The sequence below is a fragment of the Nothobranchius furzeri genome, chromosome 11 (genome assembly GCF_043380555.1).
Source record: "Nothobranchius furzeri strain GRZ-AD chromosome 11, NfurGRZ-RIMD1, whole genome shotgun sequence".
NCBI classification, from domain to species: Eukaryota; Metazoa; Chordata; class Actinopteri; order Cyprinodontiformes; family Nothobranchiidae; genus Nothobranchius; species Nothobranchius furzeri.
This window is the reverse complement of record NC_091751.1, coordinates 43,983,351-44,003,761: the sequence shown is the minus strand read 5'-3', so window position 1 is coordinate 44,003,761 and position 20,411 is coordinate 43,983,351. Positions and strand designations below refer to the sequence as shown.

Sequence of the window (20,411 nt, the reverse complement as noted above, 5' to 3'; positions counted from 1 at the left end):
TGTTGTGTGTTGATGAGGTGTATTCCATGGCTGTGTTGAGCGGGCAGTGCGGCCATTGTCTGGCCTATGCCAGCTGATGCCACCGCAGCACCCCACTTGTACCCACAGCCCTCGGTGTCTAAGTGCAGTTTAAAATTGGAAGTGGGCACCGGCACTCGGGAGGAGGCTGAGAAATCCCCTGCCAAATGCCGTTGAATGAGCTCACTCCCAAGGCCCAAGTGTGTGTTTGTGTGGAATGTCGTAGGTGGAAGTGTATAAGGTACAAATAAAATTGGGGGGCAGGTTGCCACAGGAATGCGGAAAATGGGGTCCATACCTGCACTCCCTGACTTGTCCACCCCCCAAGGTCCTATGTGTATGTTTGTGTGATGATGTGAGGGAGCAGGAGGAGAGAAATATGCGGGGATGGGGAGGAATGGCTGGTTGGGCTTAGCCCTCCAGGGAGCCAGCTCCCCTACTGGCCCCAATAGGCACCTCTGTTGTCAAATTGCCACGCAGGGCATGGAGACCCCAACCATCCTGCCAGGGCCCAAAGCAGCAGCATCACAGAGCCTCACGGAGTCCAAGGGCACCAACCCAGCCCCACCCCAGCAGAATATCTATGCCCATCCCTGCGTTTGCACAACTTCCAGAATATATAAGACATGGGACATCCAGGTAAGGTTGGGTCCCCCCCCCCCCCCCCCCCCCCCCCCCCTCCTGGACCTCCCCCTCCCCTGTGATGGGACAGCAGAGGAGCCAAGGTTTACCCGAGGTCTACCCCTGAACCCGGGCCAGGCACTCCTGCATGTTCCTGCCTTCTTCCCGGCAGCTTATATGTCAGGACCCAACCCCCAAGGCCCCGCCCAGATCCCCACATGGCGCCGGCCACCCCCAAATCCCCCGGGCCCCCAGACCCCCACCCAGACCCACCCAGGGGCAATGCAGCTGTCAGGCAGTGACCCATGGCCGCCGCCAAGACCTCCAAGGGGCCCCACTCACAACCGCCAGTAGTCCACCCCCCTAGGCAACCCAAGCACCTCCAGAGGGGGGCAACGGCCCCCCAGTCCCAGACACCCCTAGTGAACCCACCTCCAAGGAACATCTGGATACTCCAAACTCAGACCCCCCCACCCCCCACCCCCCACCCACATCATCTCGCAGGACAACATCAACAGTCCCCCATCCTCGCTATGTGATGGAACCGATCAAAGGAGCCCAGAGATTGATTTGAAGTGGAAGCAGAGGCTAAATCAAGTGTAATATGATCTAACAAAAGATTTCTATACTGGTTAATGCAGAGAGTTTCTCTATTTTTCCCAATTCAAGAGAATAGTTTTCTTAGCGATGCATATGGCCTTCAGAACCACGTGAACCGAAGATGTTTCAATCGGGACATCATCCAGGTTTCCCAGTAAACAAAGAGAGGGGGTGGTTGGGATATGACATTTCAGAGACTTTGACAGGTCTTCACACACTCTACCCCAAAATTCCTGGACAGGTGGACAGCACCACAGTGCATGAATGTAATTGTCAGGAATGTTGTTTGTGCAGTGTGTACAGGTGTCAGACGACACAAACCTCATCTTGAACATCCGATGACTTGTATAGTGTACTCTGTGTAGAATTTTGTACTGAATTAATTGTAAATTGGAGTGTCTGATCATTTTAAAAGTTTTTAAATAAGTTTGGGACCAGAAGTTCTGGTCAAAGCTGACTGATGGATCCACCTCCCATTTTTCAATAGGGATTGCTATTCTATCGTCTATTTTGCATAGTGCCTTATAAACTTTAGACAGTAGTTTGGGGGGTTTGAGATTATAGAAGTCTAAATCCCCACCACCCTTGGTGGTGTTTGTAATTCTATTTTATTGATCTTAAATGTTTGTTTGACTACAGATTTAATTTGGTGGTATTCTAAAAAGCTATTCTTATCTATTCCAAATTGGGAGACTATTCTATTAAATGGGATGAAGTCCAATCCTTCATATATGTGTTCCAGGTATAGGATTCCTTTATTTTTCCAGTCTGGAAGGTTCATCATTTTATTATTTTGCAAAATATCAGGATTATTCCAGATAGGTGTGCATCTGCATGGTACTAGTGAAGACTCTGTCATTTTAAGATACTCCCACCATGCTGTCAGAGAGGTGCTGATACTAATTCTTTTGAAGCCTTCATGCTTTCTTATGCTTGAGCTAATAAATGGTAAGTCCGAAAGCTCTATTGTATTGCAAAGTTCTATGTCTAACCAAGACTCATCTAGTGGGCTATCTTGCAACCATCTTGGTATAAATTACAGCCTATTGGCTAAGAAATAATAATAAAAGTTGGGTAGATCCAGTCCTCCTCTGTCTTTGGTCTTCTGAAGCATTTTTAAGCTAATTCGTGGAGGTTTATCCAGCCAAAGGAATTTGGTAATTGAGGAGTCCAGAGATCTAAACCAGTCAGCTGGTGGTTTGTTTGGGAACATTGAAAATAAGTAATTTTTTCTGGGTAAGACCAACATTTTAATTGTAGCAACTCTCCCCATGAGTGATATCGGTAAGGATTTCCATCTTGCAAGATCATCATCCACTTTCTTTAAAAGTGGGATGTAGATTAGTTTGGTTAGATCTGCTAACTTGGGAGAGACATTAATTCCCAGGTATGTGATATTCCCTGACTCCAATTGTGTATTAAGTAAATTGACAAAAGAGAAATTAATTGGTAGAACTGTGGATTTTAACCAGTTTATAGAGTAATCTCAAACTTTTGAAAAAGAGTTTATCAGTTCTATTGAATGAGAGAGAGAGAGGATTGAGAATTCCGGAGAAAGAGTAAAATATCATCTGCATAAAGACTGATCTTATGTTCTGTTTTCTTACACTTTATCCCTTTAATACCTGTTGTTTGCCTAATTGCTGCTGCTAGTGGTTCAATAAAGATAGCAAACAGTGAGGAGGAGAGTGGGCATCCCTGCTTTGTCCCCCTCTGAAGACAGAAGCTAGCTGATATTTGGTCGTTCGTCCTGACACGTGCAGTTGGTGAACTGTATGTTTGTAGCATGTTTATAAAGAAGTTCCCAAACCCAAATTTATGTAAAGTTGCAAATAAGAACTTCCAGTTAACTCTATCAAAAGCCTTTTCTGCATCTAGAGATAATATACTAGTTTCTACTGTAAGAGAAATCTATCAAATTAAGTAATTTACGTGAGTTAGTGGATGACTGTCTACCCTTGATGAAACCAGTTTGGTCAGGGTGTATTATGAAGGGGGTTACCTTTTCTAATCTTTTTGCCAGGGCTTTACAAATTATTTTGAGATCAACATTAATAAGAGAAATTGGGTGATAGCTGGTAGGAAATGCAGGGTTTTTGCCTGGTTTTAACAAGAGACTAATATTGGCTGAGTTCATGTTTGGCTGTAATCTGCCACTCTCTTCGATTTCCCTCATGATTCTGAAAAATATTGGAGCCAGAATGATCCAGAATTCTTTGTAGAACTCTGCTGGAAACCCGTCTGGACCTGGAGCTTTCCTATTAGTCATGGATTTAAGGGCTTCCTGGAGCTCCGCTGATGTTAGTGGCGAGTCCAGGACTGTAAGTTGGCTGTCTGATAAGTTAGGAAGTGTTATCCTGTCAAGGAACTCATTGATCTCGTTATCTGATGGGTTTATCTGTGGTGAGTACAAAGTTTGGTAAAAGTCTCTGAAAGTGTTGTTTATGCTTTCAGGGTCATAAACTATATTCTCGGTTGAGTCTTTAACAGCAGATTTGGTAGTTTTCTCTTTATTTATTCTTAATTGGCTAGCAAAAAATTTACCTGATTTATTACTATGTTCAAAGTTTTCTATTTGTAGTCTGTGCTAAAAATTGTGTCCTTTTGTCAATAATTCCATGAAGTTCTAATTTAGCTTTACGTAATTTGCTCATTAACTCTTCTTCTGTGAATGCCTCTAAAGACTTAATGATTTCCTCTAACTCCTGAATACGTTTGTTTTCAGTTTTTTTCTTATGTGATGAGAAAGAGATTATTTTACCTCTCATCACTACCTTTCCTGCCTCCCAGAGAACTGATGCTGATGTTCCAGGCAGGTCATTTTGTTCTAAATATAAAGCCCACTCCTTTTTTAAAAAAATCTATAAACCTTCATCTTTAAGCAGTGATGTATTAAACCTCCAGTTTTTGCTTGGTAGGATTGTCTTCTTGTTTACCAGAGTTAAAGAAATCGGAGCATGGTCGCTGACAACTATGGGGTGTATCTCAGTGTCTGAAATGCCAGCCAACAATGAGCTGCTGACTAGAAAATAATCCAAACGTGAATGAGAGTGATGGACGTGTGAAAAAAAAGTATATTCTCTACGGTTAGGATGAAGAGATCGCCATGCATCACAAAGCCCATAATCACTCATGTACTGTTTAACTATATTGGTGGATTGCCAAAATGCGCTGGGTCCCAGCTGTACTGAGCCTGTCTGTTAAAGAGTTTATCCAAAAATTTAAATCGCCTCCAAGTATATGTGGACAGTCCAAGTGTTCGGAGAGTACAGAGAAAAAATTATGAAAGAATGAAGGGTCATCAATATTTGGACAGTATATGCTGACAATACATAAGCTTTGATTCTGTACAGATATTTTTAACATTATAAATTTACCCTCTGGATCAGAGATTGTGTCCAATACTGTGAAATTGATGTTTTTGTGTATCAAAATAGCTACACCTCTTTGCCTAGAGTTATAGCAGGCAGAGAACATGCTGGGAAACTCAGGTGTTTTAAGTTCATCTGCGGATGTGGCAGATCTATGAGTCTCTTGTAATAATATTACGTCTGCATGCACTCTCTTTAGCTGATCAAAAATCTTTAATCTTTTCTCTATGGAGCCAGTTCCATGTACGTTCCATGAGACAAACTTTAGTGCACCCATAGATGTGTGTGTGTGTTAGTAACTAAAATATGACGCCTTCATGTGAATAAGATGGAATAAGTATCTAAATACATAAAATAGTATGTTAATAAATAACAGAAAAGTAAATAATAATAATAATAATAATAATAATAATAAAGATCCAACAGTGTTTATGGTTGTATTATTTGACGCATAAATTATGATATTGTGCTGTGGATTTTATATATATATATTTGTGTATGTGTGTGTGTGTGTGTGTGTGTGTGTGTGCCGAGTCTGACGCAGTGTTGGAAAGTTGTGTGGTTATGCCATACAGGTGTGAAGGTACAGAAGCAGGTAAAGAGGAAAGGAAAATACAGATACAGGTTAAAAAGGAAGAAAGAACTAAAAAGAATAGGTGATAGGGGTGTGAGGTGGTGATGAACAGGTGATCTCATCATATAGAAAACGGATTTAGCAGCTGTTTAATCCCGACGTGATCAAACCCAGTGAATCCTGATAACAATAGTAAATGTCTGACCTGATGTTGGGTTAATACAGCCAGTCTGTCACTCCTCGCTCCTTGTAAAATTTATTGTCCACGTAAAGCTTATCCACCGAGATGACAGCCCTTTTCCCATCCTGGATAGACTTTTTGCGCAGCGGAAAGAGGACTCAGCGCCGATCCAGGATTTCCTTAGGGAACTGGTCATTTACGCTGAAGTCTTTCCCTTTGACCTCTCTTCCGTGACTTTTAACAAGATCCTTCTGCTTAAAATGTTTAAATGTAGCCACAATGGGACGAGGTCCTTCTGCTGTCCACTCGTCTAGCTCCAAGGCGATGTACCAGGTGAAAGGTGATGTTTTTTACCGTTTCTTTGGGTATCTTCATTTGGGTCTGGAGAAAGTTTTTTAATCGTTTGCTCGCAGTTCTCCGCCCCTCCCGCCTGCTCCGGCAGGCCTGCGAACACCAAATTATCCCTCATGCTACGGGCCTGAAGGTCCAAAACCGTCTCTTTCAGAATCTTGTTGTCCTGGGTGATCCGCATCATTCTTTCTTCCAGGGAAGAAACGGACTCCCGCAGAGATGCGTTCTCAGCGGCGAGCTGCTCCACCTGCTCCTGGCAGAACTCCAGAGACTGATGGAGGTTCTGAAACTCCTGGTGTAGAACCTCAAGCAGATGAAGTCGCCCCTCAAATCCCAGAAGCCGTTTATCTATAGAATCCACTAATTCTAATATGTCCTTACGGGGAGATGAGGCCTCAGGCAAGTCCTGAGGACGGCTTCTCTTGGTCCCAGTTGTTTCGGGCTCAGCTGCTGATTTCTTCGGACCCCTAACGAAAAACTCAAAAACTCTGTCAATATAGTTTTGTAAACTTTCTAAATTTTCTTCACTTACCTCCAGGTTGAGTGAGTTATAATTACTAGATAATTTTTTGAGTTGTCAGTAGATAAATTTGGTGAAAATGCGTCTTAAGTGTGGATGTTTGTTAACGAGCTGCCATCTGCTTCAAACGCTGCCGTGTATCCGGTGCTCGGCCCTCAGCATCAGCGCATGCTCACCTCAGCCTACCCCAAGTACCCCAAATTTCAATGCAGTAAGTCATATATGGAACAATCAGTGAACTATATAATAGGTATAATGCCTTTTTATTGAGAAAATCCTTTACTTTATGCAGTATAGGGTTAGGAGGTTTCGTGTAATCTTTTCATCAATAACGACCCCTAAAAACATAGTTTCCCGCACCTTTTCAAGGTAAACATCTACTCCTCTTGGACCAAATAACAAAAAATAAGTTAACTCCAGAATTAGGGACTATTTATTTAAATTAAACCACTGTTTTAGTTTTCATAATTCCTAACCTTAACCCACCCTAACCCCTTTATGACATCTTATGAAGTTCCAAGATTAAATCAGAACTCCTCTTTGAGACATTTTATTAGCAAACAGGTGTGAAGTGTGACCAAATGAGTTATGCTGCAAAAGAGACAAAAAAGAAAAATAAGGTTTATGCCCAACAACCATGATGTGCAAAACATTCTATGCAAACTGACAAGAAAACATAGTAGTTTCTGTTGTTATTCTATAAAAATGCTCTTATGTATTTATTGGAAATGTCTCAAAGGTAATCTGGGCAGCGACTGAGAAAGAATGAAATAAAGAAAAAAAAGGCGACAGATTCTTTGTTTCCAATATAAAGTCAATTTATTTCTTGAAAGAAGTTTTATTTTATGAACGAAGTTCTTTGTTTTTTGGAAGGGGTAACAGAGAGAAAACCTTTTGTTTGACACTCAAATTAGATTCAAGTAATTTCTTTTTCTTCTGCTGCAGAAGTAAATATACATTTAAGATTGTGTCAAGGGGAAACAAAAATCCCATATATATTAAGTATATATAACCCTTATCCTAACCCTAACCCTAACCCATAAGCCAGCACAAAAATACATTAGCAGTCTTTTTTTATTTTTAGGAAATAGTACTTTTATTTTTTTGTAAAAATCAAAAGAAGAATGATTTTTTCTAAAGCGCCTCTCAAGATAAAAATCAGGAGGCGCTTCACAAGAAACAGAAAAATTTTAAACCATCCATTTTCATCCTTTATCCGGGGTCGGGTCGTGAGGGCAGCAGCCTCAGCAGGGAGGCCCAGACTTCCATCTCCCCAGCCACTTGGGCCAGCTCCTCTGGGGGAATCCCAAGATGTTCCCTGACCAGCCGAGAGACATTGTCCCTCCAGCGTGTCCTGGGTCTTCCTCTAGGTCTTCTCCCAGTTGGACGTGCCTGGAAAACCTCACCAGGGAGGCGTTCAGGAGGCATTCTAACTAGATGTCCTAGCCACCTCAACTGGCTCCTCTCGATGTGGAGGAGCAGCGGATCTGCTCCAAGCCCCTCCCGGATCAGATGAGGGAGGGAGGGACAGCCCAGACATCCTGCAGAGAAAACTTATTTCGGCCCTTGAATCCGTGATTTCATTCTACTAAAGATTGTGACCGTAGGTGAAGGTAGGAGCATAGATCGACCGGTAAATCAACAGCTTTGCCTTTCGGCTCAGCTCTCCTCACCACGACAGACCGGTACAATGCCCACATCACTGCAGGCAGGACCTCATCCCTGAAAAGGTGAAGGCATTCTACTCTTTTCCTACCGTGGTCTTAAATGAAACCTTTTTTCTCATTATTTTTGACATTAATCTCAACATTTTGACTTAATTCTGGAAATGATATTGACTCTTTTGTCAACACTTCAACAACAAAAAAAATTCAAAAATTCTACTTTGTGACAATTTGACCAAATTCCCCCCCCCCAACAAAAACTGAAAACAAAATAAATAAATCTTGCAACTTTTTGCCATTGTTATTTTCTTCTAATATGTTTTTGTAGCTGACTTATTTTCTAAATAAATTCAACAGTCTCAGAGTTTCTTCATTTCTTTTTCTGATTTATGCCACATGCAGCTTTTGTTTTTCCCCTTCAGAAATGTCATATGTTCTCAAGAAATAACATCCGTCGCCTCCCAGTAATTCTAAACAACAGACGAATGAATCACAAAAACCATCTTCTGGCTCCCAGACACAAGAAAAGGCTACTTCTGTTCTATCGTAGACAGTGTCTTTTAATGAGAGGCACTTACATTAAACTTCAGCACAATTAGGTGTTTGACGACAACCTCCCGAGTAAAATTAATCTCTCAAATAAAATTGGTCTCAGTCCTCAATATGTGGCCCAGTGGGATGCACCTTCATTTCTATTCAATGACCCTCCATAAATTAAAGCTCATTTCCTGAACGTGCAGTTTTGTGGTGGCTCCCACAGCAGGATGCAGCCTTTCAGCCGTGGCAGTTCAGAAAACCTTCCCCTCTTACCATTTGATTGGAGGACTGGATCGGATTACAGATTTGAGATGGACAACCTCTGCGACAGCCGTGCAATCTTCTTTTCTCCTCTTGTTAAATTTACATAAGGTTGATGGGATTTTGGCTCAACATTCCTCCGTTTCGCCTTCATTTCCCGAGCTCAGCAGCAACGTGTTGCAGCACAGGCCGATATATAATCATCAGCAACCTCTGCTTCGGTGAAATGGTCAATGACTGAAACCCATCGCTTTTAAAAAGCCTTTAAAATGACATTCAACTCTTGCCGTTTGCCTGCACTTGTCGACAAACGGTGTACATCTTGTCTCGAATGTCGCGTTACTGCCTAGTAAAGTTATTACTGCTCAACAACAAGACAAAGACATGATTTTCTTTTGCGCTTTGGTGAAAGTGTATTGTGTGAGTGTGTATGTAAACATATTTTCTGAAAGCAGCTCTCAAAGGAAGAGAAATAACACAACCGACATCCTTACTTGTCCACGTCTACTGAAGGGCACGGCAATAGAAAACAAGTAATACATCTGTCTTTTTTATCCTTAGCGTAGTCATGAAAATATCTGTTTTATACAAAATTAAATACAGTTACAGTATGTTACAACTTTCTTTTTTTTCTGATACAGGTGAGCTCAAGCAAGACTACAAAGCCTCTGTAAATCAAAAAGGTACTAGACTGGTCCTTGGAAGGAAAGAGGTTGATAGTGCTGCATGTGCAGCAGTTTGCAAAACATCCGACACCCTTCAGCAAAGTAAAATCACCAGGTTCACTAAAGCACAGGGAAAGGGGGAGAGAACAGGAGAGAAGGTAGGAGGCAGTGAAGCAAGATGTTTTAAATTCTGTCCATTATTCTACTCTAACTGCAGATGATGCTTAGAAACGATGAGTCTGTTTGCTCTAATCAGAGCAGAATCTCCAGTTTCCCTTGGATGGAATATTTGACAATGGCGTTATCACAAAGCAAGGGTGCCTTACAGGTTTAGTTTTGTTTCTGTGGAGTTACAAAACAACAGTGTCTTCATCAAGTCTTTTTATAAATCTGTATATCATTCAGTTTGATGCATTAGTGCACAACCTGCAGTAATGTTGTTGTCACCCATGCACCGCCGTGGCTCCGGATGTACAAAAGAGTTGCTATATTGCACGCTGAGCGCATCGTCTACACATTCTTTTGTTTTGTTTTTTATCTCCGTACAGGTTGAAAGTTCAGTCTTAGTGGAGGATTTGGTTCTGGTCTCTCAGCAAAGGGAAACAACTGAAATCACTACGAGGGAAAGGAAAAGATGGTGACCTATGGGGCAATGATGGAGCACTGCCCGTCCAGACAGCTGGTCATCGCACTCTCCGGGTCCCTGGCAGCGAGCTCTCTCACACAGGACGCCCATGAAGCCGGGGGCACAGTGGCACCGCTGATGGTGGTGGCACGTGCCGCCGTTCTGACAGCGAAGCATCGTGTTGTCGCACACCCGAGCTGCAGACACAAAGCAGAAAGGGCAGTGGAGACAGGAAGGCGTGATTAATAGATCACTCGGTGATAGGGGCAGCAGAAAACATCAACAGGCAGGTTTCACAGGGCACAAGCTGCCTCTTCCTGTCCTGTCTGCACGGTCCTGTGTCCCTACAGCGCAGCAGACACGTCAGAGAGGGTGAACCCAAGGACGTCAAACTGTTTGGAGGAGGGAAAAGTGGTGGATGCATGGAACAAATAAGACTGGACAACACAGGAAACACTGAATGAGATGTTTTAAAAGTAATGTGTGGGGAAACAAAATTAATGTGATGGAATGAACCATTTTATGTCACCACAAAGAAAACAGCAATACATTTTTTCTTCACATTTTTTCATTTAATACCATAATGAGGGTGGCTTTCTAGTTCATCCATCGTTTACCAACTAGCTTTAATTCATGCTGGTGTTCCAATAATTTCTGTGTATTTTTGGGTCCCCTTGCTTTCATTTTTCATTTTCATTCTTATTTTTGAATCCTAATTGTATTAATTTTTTTTTTTCAATTTTACTTTTTATAATTATCTTCTTCAATCCTTTTTAAAGGTTTTTTTGAGCTTGTGAAGGAATTGCTACATAAACTCTTCTTAGCTGGTTGTGTGTTAATATTAATATAATAAGAAAGGAAGGATTACATAATGAAATATTAACACACCCATGTTTATAAAAATCGTTTATTATTTTTTCCCCCAGTTTAGCCATTGGGAGTGGGACTAAAATGTGCTCTACCCAGAAGTCAACCTGAAAGTTTAAAGGTAAACATTTCTCTTATTTTTAAAACATTTGAAGTGGTCTCTAGTAGGAATGAATACCTCGTAAAGCCTAGTTACACTTCCTTGTCAGCAACTTTGTGCTCACGCACACACATTGATGGAGACAATTTTCTTTAATACTTTGATGGTGTGACAGTTGTGAAGCAATTCTCCCCCAGGGCAGCAGAGGGCATAGCACTTTTCTTGGGTATCCTGCCATCAACACAGTTACGTCTCCAGTGTGTTTATTTTGGGTGTTTCTCAATGTCCAAGGCCAGGCCCCTTGCTTACGAGGATACTGTCCTTCCTTGGTCAAAGAAAACGGTTAAATGAAACAGACTTGTGGCTTCCACGGCGGTCACGTAACGTCACGTGACACAGGAGAAAACGTTATATTTTATACGTAGAAGTTTCAATATAAATATATAACAAGGCTTTTACTTTTTAAATTGTGTATATATTTATTAAATTAAAATTATAAGTGAGTTACTACCCACTAGCCACCGAAGCTGCAACTACTAAGCAACTAACCAACAAAAAGATAACTTCTTTGGATCTAAAAAACTTTTTTAATTAGTAGACTTGCATTTAAACTTAAAATTTGTCCCCGAAGTAGCTACCGGCTTCTGATCCACCATCCTTTTGAAAATACCGCTGTGTATTCTGGGTAATTTTTGACCAAAGCTAGGCTACAGGACACCTCCCGTGTATACTTGCTCAGCTAGCTAAATGGCCAACAAATTGGAGAACACACGCCTCGGTAGAACATGAACATTGGAACACGTCTTGGCGGCTCCCGATGACGTATCTCCTAGGCAACCGGGGCGGGGCCAAGACATCAAGTCAAGGTTTCTTGGCATTGAGAAACACCCATTATGTTTGTGTATTCAGAGATTTCCTCCACCTCTTCATCCAGTCCCAACCTCTAAACTCACATTTCCTGTAATTTCCTGACAGGACTAAAATGTTTGCTGCATATTTTTCGACTCCTTCCATCACGGCTGTGTTAAAGTTTGTACTGTCGGACTTTTTCCATGAGACTGTCTTCAGTCTGCTCCACGTCTTTCATGTTTGATTATTGTTTTTTTTTGAAGGGGGAATGGTGGTGCTGTTGACGAAATGAAAGGAAGCGGCATCCTGACCAATCACAGGCTTGCGGTCGCCGTCACTTTCGACGGATATTTAGAAAAGTTGGCTCTACTCTCACTTACTACTGTTGGAGAGCCCTTGTGATGACGGATACGATCTTTGCATGTCTCCATACCAATGCAGATGGAGAAGAACAAACTAGGCTTCAGTCTTACTTTGGGAGGCAAAAGCTCAGATGCTTCTGTTTAAGGACGTAGAAGACAGCTGGAGGAGAAAGTGGCAGATGTCAGCGAGATTTGGAGATTCACTTCCTGATATTTGGACATCTTGCCTCTGACTGACCAACAGTGACGTGACTCTACCACTGACTCAGTTAGTTCTGCAACGTTTTATCTCAACAAATGTCACAAGCATGGAGGACTTTTGCTATGTGGTTGAGTTGCTAATGCTAACAATTAGCTTCTAATCTGCTGTTTCCTGGACGCTACACCAACAACAGCCCTTTCTGATGGGTGAGTCCATGAAGATCAGGCGACAGTGTGAAGTCACTGACCGCAGGAAATAGGGGTAGAACACCATTTTCAGCCTGCATGGTAAACTGCATATCTGATGTTTTTAAAAAATAATACGTAAACAAACATTTCTCGGTGTACCCGCTCTTTAAGGGTTAATGATCCGTGAATTTAACTGGGCCGAAAAGGTGCAAACGAGATGTTTTTGTTCAGAGGACAGAAGAGCAGACAGAACAATACCACAACATCTGGTGCCACCAAACAACCACAACTTTGCACAAAAACAGATGTCTAGATAACCCACCAGATGCTATTATTTTCATCTTTGTGGTCAAGCTCACAACAATCAATATGGCTTTTTTTCCCCAAAGAGAGAACATAATCTCCAAGAATGTATTATTTTAGAAGCTATCAAATACTACTTTATTTGGAAGTAGAGTGATTAGGATCACATAAGACGATATTCACAATTCCAGATAAAAACTCACGACTCAATTATCCCGGGTAGCCTTTCTACCGGTGGAGGTGAAATCCGGGAAGAGGTAATATTTGCGCAGAGATTTCAGTGAAATTGGATATCTCTGCCTGCATAATCACATTTTTGGTTTTCAGTAATGTGGCTCATGCTTCTGAATAATCTGAACAAATAATCATTTCTCATGCCAAAACTGATTAAGAAGGTGTTGGCATTGCATCAAACTTAATAAAATTTCCTCCTTTTTCACTTAGTCATCATTGCTGTTATGTGCTAAGGAGGAAATTTCACCTCTGGATCCAAGTCTCTGTATTTATAAGTGTGTGTTTGTGTGTGTGATAAACGCACGTTTCTTATTTTTATGTGTGCAGTGACATTTTAATAAGGAAATAGTCATGAGGGAGAATATTGCAGCACTTCCAGTCAGTCAAACTCCTGACCTAAAATGCATATGCTGCTGAGTGACAGATTCTTCTGTGGCTGTCTCCTAAACGATGCAGCAAAGTGAGTCTGGCATGACACCCTCCAAGCAGAACCTGTTATATTAGATACATTACAACATCTTCTGACACATGCCTAAATTGTTTCTGGGAATATTACACATTTAGGGTGGAAATTAGCAAAGAAATAACAGCATTAAAGCAAAAATCTGGAATAAGATGTTTGATTTGCATGAACAAGGGTCAATGAGGCAGATTCCCATGATCAAATTAGACAACTGGTTCCTTTGACTTTGTTAAAGGATCAGGATCTGTTTGCATGTTTCCTCTGCAGACGATGGACTACTTTGTGCTCACAGTTGCTATTTATTCTTCTGCCATTTTCATTGCTGCTGTTTTAATTTACAAGGCTTTTTATTCTTCATACTTCATATTCAGTTGCATTATTCAAGATCCTTCTCAAGACCCACCACCGAACCTCATAGCTAGCATAATTTGTCTCAGAGTCCAAACATCTTTTCTTGACCGTGACTTCAAACTGTGGTTTTCTTTTAGGACTCTGGTAGTTTGTCCTAAAACTGAAGTGGTAGCGCTGCTGTTGCTCCTTCTCTGATATTATTGAGTGGAAAACCTCTCACACCAGTGGTGTTCTGATGTTAAATACATGAACGTGTTGCAAACGGAGGACCCAGGGAAGTGCAGCGGTTTGGCCAGACCGACAACCAAATGATCCAATAGTTGATTTTGGTCTTAAACATCTTCTTGGTGGAGGTTTTCAGACATTTTTATTTTTTCATTTTTTTTACCTCCACAATATATTTATTTCTAAACTATGTTAGAACATTGTTAAAGATCATGACTGTAGGGATAGCATTTTAGTGCCTGCTCATTGTGAAACGTCTCCTGTTTCAACATTTTCTCTATAAGTCGGGCCCACATCTGCTAAATAAGCTAGCTTAAAATGTTTTTCATGCCTCTTAAAAAAACAAACCTGCAGCACAAAAAGGAATTTATCTCCTGTGGAAGAAAACACCTCATCATTCTAATTATGGCAAATCATTTTCTTCCTTTTAACAATCATTCCAGCTGTTACCAAAAATACAAATGTGGCTGAGAAGATGTAGAAGATTAAAGTCATAATCATAGTATGGTGGTCTGGGATTAAATGTTTCAGGGTATTTAAATTTACCAGCATTAGAGATTGAACTTCTTAAACAATTTAACCTGATTCTGATCTGAATACTGTGGTTATTGTTTCATAGTCAATAAAATTATCGTTTGCATGCATGAAAACAGACTCCTGAACAGCAAACTGCATCAAACCCTCTCTTGGTAGATTCAAACATTAAATGTCCTCTGGCTATACACCCAGGTGTCCGCACAGTTCAATCAGTTTTCTTTCTTTATAAAAAAGAAGAATTTCACTGCTAATGGAAAGTAGTTGCTCTGTGTATTTTATAAAATAGCATTCCTCAGGATCAGCTCAGTCTCAGTTGTCTAGTCAACACATTAACTCTGTTGCCCGTGGCTGGAGGATGGCATGTTTGCCCTCCAGCAGACCCCTAGGGCCACGGGTTTTCTCTAAAAGCATCTGCAGCCTCAATTAATTTGTCGTGCCAAGGTTTGGAATTATGTTGCATTGTTGAATCTATGTGGTGCTTTCATGGTAAAATAAAAGTAGAATAAATGATAAAAAAAATCAAGAAAAGGTGTGAGACTTTTGTAATATGATGAAAAGGGTTATCACCTGAAACCATTTGGTACTGTGAATTATACAGCAAAATGTCAAGTCAGTGAAGTTCATTTTATTATAGAGAATAACTTTGAAAGGTGAATGAAATTCTTAAACATGTTTAGTAAGTTATTATGCTTAAGTAGGGTTAGGTGCAACAAAGAAATGCAATAAAATGTTTTAGAGATGAGATTCAGTCTAAAGTTAAAGAATGGGTGATTAAATACTGTAATTCCATTTGTGTGTATTTTAATTTGTGTTTTTATGTTGTTTTCATATCATGTCCTGATAATTGCAAAGCACATTGAATTGCCTCTGTGTTTGAAATGTGCTCTATAAATAAAGCTGCCTTGAATTTTAAAGTTTACATGAAGACCAGCTCATTGTAAAGTTCACTCTTCATTCATCCAGTATCGCTAACAAGTAAGGATGAGCGAGTATACCACTATCTGTATCTGTATCTGTTCAACCATCAAGGTTATCTGTATCTGTATCTGTACTCAGAGTGGGCGTGGTCTAACCCGGAAGCAGGTGTGGTTTAACCGGAAATGGGTGTGGTTTACATCAATACATTATTTTAAGTCTGAAATTAATATGGAATGATCAGAAGTTGCTATGTGTATTGTTTATTTGAAAACCATTTATAGAGCAGCCTCCGAATTGAGATAAATATTTTTGATCACATTAGTAAAGGAACTATTACAGAACAAGTTTTTCAATAAAATCAGAACATTAATATTTAAGTGCATGGATTAATACATCTGAACTCATGCAGTAGGAACTAGGAAATATGAAATACTAGAACCAAACACAACTTCTTTTTTTATTTGATTATTTAAATTATAAACAATTTGATTCAGTCTCAGCTGAAGTACCCTCTGTATCACTCATTGTATGAGAGAGAGAGAGAGAGAGAGAGAGAGAGAGAGAGAGAGAGAGAGAGAGATGTTTTTACAGGACCACAGCGTTTGCTAAACGGGATTTGCCGCCGCTCCCTGGGGAGGATAAAGGTGGTTTATAAGATCAGACCGTGGCGGTAATGTGGCTCGATTGTGGCAATTTTATGTTTGTTTATGTTTATGTTTATTTATTTGGCAGACTCTTTTATCCAAAGCGACGTACAATTTTTAACTTGCAGGGCATGTTGTGATATGTGGGGGAAACCGGAGTACCCAGAGGAAACCCACGCATGCATGGGGAGAACATGCAACTCCACGCAGAAAGGCCACAGCCGAGTTTCAAACCTGCAACCTTCTTGCTGTGAGGCAACAGTGCTAACAACTGCGCCACCATGCATCAATTTTATAAAAGATTAGGTGATGGCGGCATAAAGGGGGTATGGGGGTGGTCTCTGCACTGCCGCAGACTTCCGTTTATCTTGGACATAACTTGCTTTTTATTGCGATTGAAGCCGTGATCGTTAAGTTTTTTCCAACGAGCAGCTCCTAAAGGTGTCTGTCCCCATCAGTCCCTGTGCAGTCTCTGGTGATCTGAGCTTCAACTCTAACAGAGAGGCTCATGGAGTGTAGCGGCGCTCCAGTTTGCCATCTCAGCTGATTTTTGTTCAAAAAGCAAACTTAATTGCCTTGTTTACTTTCATTTTCAATAAATTTGCCAGCAATAACTCCCCACGTCATCATGACATCTGCCTCTGTTGCGCCAGGGCGCATACGACAGACCATTACTGCAATATTACTACCAAGCGAGGCAGAACAAATGCTGCAAAATTTGCGCAAAACCATGCCGGCATGGCACGTTTATAGACATACCATTGTGGTAATATTATGCCAATTTGCTGGCATAACCCGAGCGACGGGGAGGCAGTGTACGACACGAGCTGTTTTCAGCTCTGTCTTGTCAAATACACCACGTAAGTTACTGTAATATATTGAGAGCATTATTACCCCGGTCCGACAGGGGGAGCTGTCACCCGGAAGTGTTAGTTGGTTGCCGGGGTCTCCAGAGCAACGGCGGTCCAGACATGTGAATGCTGAAGAATGATGCATTAAAAGTTCGAGAGTTCTATTCCATCTTGTGTGGAGCTGCATATTTGGTAGTCAAGTTATCACAGTTACGAAAAAAGTAACTTTAAATATTAAACCGAAATAGAGGCGAGCTGGAGAAAACCTAGAGAGTACTGAAGAAACGTGAGCAACAGTGAAGCAAGCACAGAGAGATCCGGATCATCCGTGACTGTCTGTGTGTGTGCGTGGAAGGGCCGGACGGACTGAGCTCCCGGCTGGAGAGTTTTGTGTGTAGGGAGGGGCGGGTGCTCTATGTGACTGGCCAATCACAGAGCGTGATGACAGTTAGTTACCCAATGAGGATTTTCCTTCAGCACGATTACAGATATTTACAAGTTTTACTCGTTTCATGCTCGTATTTGTCAAAAATGCTTTATCCGGCTCATCCCTACTAATAAACTTTGGCCCAGTTTAGCCCAGATTACACTGTAAAATCTGGTTAGTTTCCCTTTTTGAAAAATATAAAAGCAAAAATATGCAAACAGATTGCACTTGAAACAATAAGCACACAGGAGTGGGTAATTAAGTGTTTGAGCAACTAATAATTGCAAAGTAATATGCACCTAAATGCAAGTTACTACAACTAAAACAAACCAGTAAATGGCACTTGGACATTTGCTCACTGAACTCGTATTTCAGAGTTGCGCATATACTCAAGCAGTAGTAAGCATGCAATTCTAAGTACTTTGCATTAGAACGTGCACCAGCACTAGAACAGCCTTGAGTTGCATTTAAAGGTCAATAAATTCACCTTGCGAGTTTGATTTCAGATAATATTTCATAGAATTTGCTAAATAATATGTTTGTAACTAAAATAACACCCAAATGCACAATTTCAGAATCGTAACTTTCTATATAATCTTTCTAATGCTAGTCATATTTATTTTACGTCTTTGTGCCATTTTCTCTCTTCCTTTATATTTTAGTTACAAAAGACAAAAATAACAAAATTATGAGGAAGAGGAAGACTGACCAAATGCTTGAGATTCTCTTTGACTGTAAAATTTTTCAGGCTTGCAGTTCTATTTTCATCTTGTCCAGGAAAACCATGTGAAAAAATCTCTGGCAGCAAAAAACGACTCCCTTCGACCAAAATAGGGAGAAGCCATAATTTTTCATTTGTCTTTTGCACAATAAACATTTACACTGTTATAGGAAAGGCAAGGAACTAGCAAGGCTGTTTGTTTTAGTGATAAATTAATTAAACATGCAAATTGAAAATCAGTGACTGCTAATGCAGTTATGCATTAGTGGCTCCAACACATAATTACCTATTACCATGTATTCATTATTTTAAGTATACATTTTAATTGAAGACATCAGACAAAAGGCACATAAGACATAAATTATACTTTTTACAAGTCATTGACCATATTTAAAATCAGAATGTATAAACAAACTACTTAATTAATTAAAAATGTTATTTTATTAATTAGAAACCTTGTAATTAATTAATCTTGATTAATCACATTTTAATCATTCAAGACAATTTGTGCCCCAAGCAAATTTTCTAAAACCTAAAAATAATTTTATTTAAGCACAGATGACATACCCACACTTTAATGCAGGCATGGGGAACCCTGGTCCTCGAGGGCAGGTGTCCTGCATGTCTTTTTGCTCCGACACTTCTGATTCAATAGTTGATTCAGCTGTTCTGCAGCTCATCAAGCTCTGCAGAAGCCTGTTAATCACCTGCTGATTGAAATCAGGTGTGATGATGCAGAGTTGAAACTAAAATATGCTAGATAGCAGCCCTCAGTGGACCAGGGTTCCCCACCCCTGCTTTACTGAGTATATTTCTATAACCACAAGGACTATTTAATTACTATTTAATTACTTTGGTCTCATTATAAAGGTAATTATTGTGGGATTTATTGGGATGTGTAAATATTAGTATATGTGCCATTGATTAAATGTAAATGGACATGGAGCATTGTAAATGTTGTGTACTGAACTGAACACTCGGTGGCAGCAGAGCACGACTAATATAAATATTGGTGTAGTGTAGAGTTCAGGGGACGTTCTGCTGAGGGTTACAAGATGAATGCTGTGTTTAAGCTTGTCCTGTCTCCATTAAAATTGATTTGTGATGTGTCATTTAATTGTAGTTTTAGTTGTGTTTAGAGCAGTGGCAGGTGCTATGAAGGAGCTAGTCTTTTTATTGAGGGTGCTATGAAGGAAGTGGTCATGCGTACCTATTGTTCTCTAAAACACCTTCAACACTAGCAGATACACATGCGTGCACAAAACCTCAACAACACCTGAAACAATCATTAATATACATCATAAACATATGAACAATCGCTGACTTTTCCATGAAATCATAAACACATATAGACACACAGAAAACCATCTATAGTGTTGCAAGGTTAGCTAACATTAGTGTTAGCATTTCCAGCGGCAAAACCCTCGACTGCTGCGGCGGTTGAGGGTTGACTCTCTTCATGTAGATTCGTAGGTTTTTGTGGGTCTGAGACCACTTCCAAAGATTCATTCATTTCTGACTGAACACATGGAAATTTGGGCAACAAAAACCGATCCATTTTACCCCTAGCTCTACCTTTCACTCGTTCGCAGGTGGAAAATGAGGTCAAAGGTTAACATCAATTTCCTGTTTTGATTTAAGTTTTTACTATCTATATGATAATTTACTGATTATTTTTGTTTTGTATGATAAATATTATCACATCCACACGTTGAATTAAAATTAAATAGTAAAAAAATAATAAAATCTAATATTTACGCGGGGGTGCTATGGGGGTGCAATGACTAATCCAGGGGTAGCTATAGCGCGGCCCCCCCCCTCCCCCCCAGCGCCACCACTGGTTTAGAGGTGCAGTTTGGTGATATTTATTGATATATAGGGCATACATTGTGATGCTAAACTATTTCTGGCACCCAATTAGGGGAAGCTTGGGCTCAAAGTAACACATTATTATTTTTCTAATTAATTGTAAACAATGCATTAAATTCCCACCCCTAATTCTTTATCTGCTCACATTTAAATTTAAAATCTCCTCAACTTGAGCTGGTAGGGAACTAGGACACAACACCATGCTGCACACTCTCTGCAGACATCCATGTGTCACACAGGCATCTTTCATTTGTGTGAGTTGTGTCACATCCACCTGCAGATTGTACATGAAGCAACAGGATGAAAATCCTC

General features: G+C 40.5%; 1 protein-coding gene across 3 annotated transcripts in view; it reads right to left on the bottom strand.

The window, feature by feature from the left end:
- Nucleotides 1-8,434: 8,434 nt before the first annotated feature.
- The window catches only part of LOC107383564 (netrin-G1), a 108,808-nt gene continuing 96,831 nt past the window's right edge, over nt 8,435-20,411 (bottom strand). For all 3 annotated transcript variants that reach the window (XM_015956293.3, XM_015956291.3, XM_015956292.3), the window contains one exon: nt 8,435-10,185. In XM_015956293.3, coding sequence (XP_015811779.1) covers nt 9,953-10,185 — 233 coding nt within the window. In that variant the 3' untranslated portion in view covers nt 8,435-9,952. The remainder of the gene's footprint in view (nt 10,186-20,411) is intronic.